Here is a 3,408-nt window from a genome sequence, read left to right as displayed (position 1 = left end):
ATCACGCTTATAAAACACTTTTAAGGGATAACAAATTATCAGGAATTAGATTAGGAATCAAAATAGTTCAAAAAAAGTTCAAGACGTCATGTCCTCATACTGTTTGCCTCAGATGAAATCGAATGTTATCTATTAGAGTCAGGAAAATTTCCACTTTTATAATTGTACTGAAACGTGAAATTTAACACTAACGATTGATGCAGTTTTTAAAAGGACTTTATTAGAGTACAGTTTTAACATTTACTGTAAAACGTTGCTGTTGTTATGCTCAGTAAGGTCTGTAGGGTCTGTAGGGTCTGTAATAACATGGACATGTTCCTCTGCAAGCCATCGGAACACCACTGTAAACAAAAATAAATGTAAAAGCTTTCGTTAACTGCGTTTTTTTCAAGTATGAAAAATTCATTTTTTGAAACTATTTTGTTAAATGGTTTTTGATCTTGTAAATGTTATGAATTAAGCTATAGTAATTTTTGCTATATTTTCCATTTCACGTGAGAATGATAAGATTGATCACCTCTTTTTAAATATAATAAATTGATACGTAATTCTTCATAGAAAATAAAGTATTCCGATTAATTTCTTATAAAGTGTACTTGATTTTAACGAGGCCGAGTCTAATTCGAGTGCGCATGACTTTGCGCAGCTTTTTAATTTCATGCAATCATATTTGCGACATTACACCTTTCCCAAATATTGTGATTTAAATACAAAATTAACATTATCTGTAACAGCTATGGGTCTAAAATTGTGCTTTTACGACAATAATTAGTAGAAATCGCTGAAATGGCTCTAATGCACTGCTTTCCGATTTTGTAAGCAATGCATGACGCTGAAGAATGACACATGACTCGCTTATATATTCAAGACGTCCATGGATATTTTACTAAAAATGTTGATAGAACATCAAAAGAAACATACTAGCAATCTAAACTTTGCTATTTTTACCAAAATAATTCATCTGCACTGATAATTTATCTGAAGCGATATATACATATACCGCATTATGGCAATTTTAGAGGTATTGGGCATTGAAAAAATAAACTTTGTGATAATTCCTACACCAATCTAGATGGTCAACTTTTTTAAAATTTCACAATTTGGTGACTTCTTACAATAAATTACATGTACTTGGCTGAAAAAGAAAACCCAAGGGCAGAAATACAAAAATATGGGGAAAAAAATGTGATAATTTGGCGCTTTTACAACAAATTCCCATAGGGTCAAATAGTAAAATTTGACAACTTTTGAGATGGCCCCGTAAGAATTCGGGACGGTAAACGTTCGATATTTTAATCTTAAAACAATGAATATAATAGTAAAAATTAATTCAAGAAAATTAATCAAAATCTCTAGGGTAGAAATAATTAGACTCGGCCTCGTTCAGTCAAAATTAGTCGAAATACATAAATTCTTTCGAGAAAAAAATAATTTTATTAACATACGCGCATGCAAGACATCCAGAATTGGAGTACGTTTGTCCATCTACGCCACATACAGGATCATATACTGCAGGACACGCACATCCTCCATCGTAACCATAATAACCTAAATGGAAAACAAAAGTATAAAAGAGGCATGAAGCATACTTACAATTCACGTAATATATAATGTCAAACAAATTAATATATTTGTAAATAATTGTTAATTATCGTGCTTTAGCATTTTATTTAATACATTTATTTTTGAACGATAATAACAGAAAAGTGAATTTGAATATTCAGAGAGAGAGAGAGAGAGAGAGAGAGAGAGAGAGAGAGAGAGAGAGAGAGCAACCTTCGTAGATCAAACAGATTATAAATAAGTAGTGTTCTACTAAATTCAAAGTACAGTTTAACATTTTCTATAAAACACTGTAAACATTTTAAAAGTAAATTGAAATTATTACAGGATGTGCATGTAAATAAAACATAAAAAATAACGCACAGACCTTCGATTGAATATGCACAAGATATTATATAACACCTCTGTAACAACGTTAAGCAATAAACAAATTTCATAATTTATTAAAGCTTATTTTTTTTTTATCGTTTCGCATGTTTTTGTATGTGATTCTGACATGAAGCTTTAAAAATTCATTTCCCACTTTAAACAAATTTGAAAACAATTCTTGCTTTTAGAGGATTTTCTAGTATGTTAAATGATAACTAACATGCGGACTTCTTGTATAACAATTATTCAATTAAATTTACACACTAAAATTATAATAAATTTAAAACATTCTCTAATATGGGAACAGAATTCGTACTCTGATAAAGATCAACGAATGGGTAGAATAAAATTTTCTATGATTGTGCTTATCTATTACTCGCGTGAAAATTCATTCTTCTAACCTTGATATAGCATTATATATATGTTCATTATTTTGAAAGGTTTAATCTGAATAAATTTATTTTTGCATTTTGAAAATATTTCTATTTTTTGCGTTAGAATTGTTGTCTAGTTTGATTAGTACTTTTTTATGTCTAAAGTTAGCAAGCTGATGACATATCCTCTATGTTTTAGGCTTGAGTAAAATTATTTCAATAAAAATTACAACTGAAGATTGCGTGTTTTTATTTTCCCGCTTACCTTCACTTGGGGCTACAATGAACAATGCCACAACAAGGAATAAGACAGTAGTTCCACCAAACATTCTGGATAATTTCTGAGAAGAATTATGGATAGTAATTTAATGAAGATCAATTTATACACACAATACGCTCCTCCCACTTGAGGGAATGTTTTTGCTGACTTACATTTCTTAAGTTAAAGGTGGAGGAAAATCTTTTCAAAATTCCATAAACGACTGACGGTGTCAAAATCATTGTTCACCTTAAACCAGTTTATGAAGTCCATACAGGTAAAGAAACCAAGCACATTATGCATTAAAAAATTTATTTTCCAAAAATATTGTGTTTTAATTATTTACAATATTTTTCTCGTGAAGTTTATATTTGTTTAGCGTTCAGTGATGCACACACCTGTTTGCATTTGACACATCACGCTTATGTATGTTAAAATGGTTAAAGTATTAGCAGAATAAATAATAATTGACTACATTAAGGCACAACTATATTTTCAGATTTCTTTCTTAGAGACCTTCAAGACATACCATTATCTTCATAAAATCCCTGTTAATATCCTTGTTCATTAGAAAAGACATTTGGAACGATACAAACAAAAAGCCATATATATGTACACAAACAAAATCGAATCAGCTAAATATCTGAGTAAGTGATCTGTTATTAAAAATCGTTCAAATAGATATATTGAAACCGATCTCGAGATAAAACACACCACCAAAGGGTTGTCATATATGTTTCATATTGATATATTTTAATAACTACACACCTTAATGGCCAAGTATCAATTGGACTCTATGATAAATATGATGACTTCAGTTTTTTCTATCGTCAACTACCCTTG

At 29.9% G+C, this 3,408-nt stretch overlaps 1 protein-coding gene across 1 annotated transcript; it reads right to left on the bottom strand.

The window, feature by feature from the left end:
- Positions 1–200: 200 nt before the first annotated feature.
- Positions 201–2,665, bottom strand: LOC133185433 (serine protease inhibitor Kazal-type 1-like). Its single transcript, XM_061320630.1, has 3 exons — positions 2,572–2,665; positions 1,446–1,548; positions 201–341 (listed from the first exon to the last, which is right to left on the bottom strand). The coding sequence occupies exons 1-3, from the start codon at positions 2,633–2,635 to the stop codon at positions 269–271; spliced, it is 240 nt and encodes a 79-aa protein (XP_061176614.1). The 5' UTR covers positions 2,636–2,665; the 3' UTR covers positions 201–268.
- Between the last annotated feature and the right edge of the window lie 743 nt (positions 2,666–3,408).

This window comes from Saccostrea echinata, unplaced genomic scaffold (assembly GCF_033153115.1).
Source record: "Saccostrea echinata isolate AGI-Se365-2 ecotype Australia unplaced genomic scaffold, CSIRO_AGI_Sech_v1 ptg000012l, whole genome shotgun sequence".
In the NCBI taxonomy this organism is placed as follows: domain Eukaryota; kingdom Metazoa; phylum Mollusca; class Bivalvia; order Ostreida; family Ostreidae; genus Saccostrea; species Saccostrea echinata.
This window is presented reverse-complemented; position numbering and strand designations above follow the sequence as displayed.

Excerpts from the sequence above, each read along its gene's own strand:
- LOC133185433 (XM_061320630.1), bottom strand. The coding sequence starts at position 2,635 with ATGTTTGGTGGAACTACTGTCTTATTCCTTGTTGTGGCATTGTTCATT. Across the intron at positions 1,549-2,571 it reads CATTGTAGCCCCAAGTGAAG|GTTATTATGGTTACGATGGA; the intron begins GTAAGCGGGAAA and ends TTTTCCATTTAG. Across the intron at positions 342-1,445 it reads TCTGGATGTCTTGCATGCGC|TGGTGTTCCGATGGCTTGCA; the intron begins GTATGTTAATAA and ends TTTTGTTTACAG.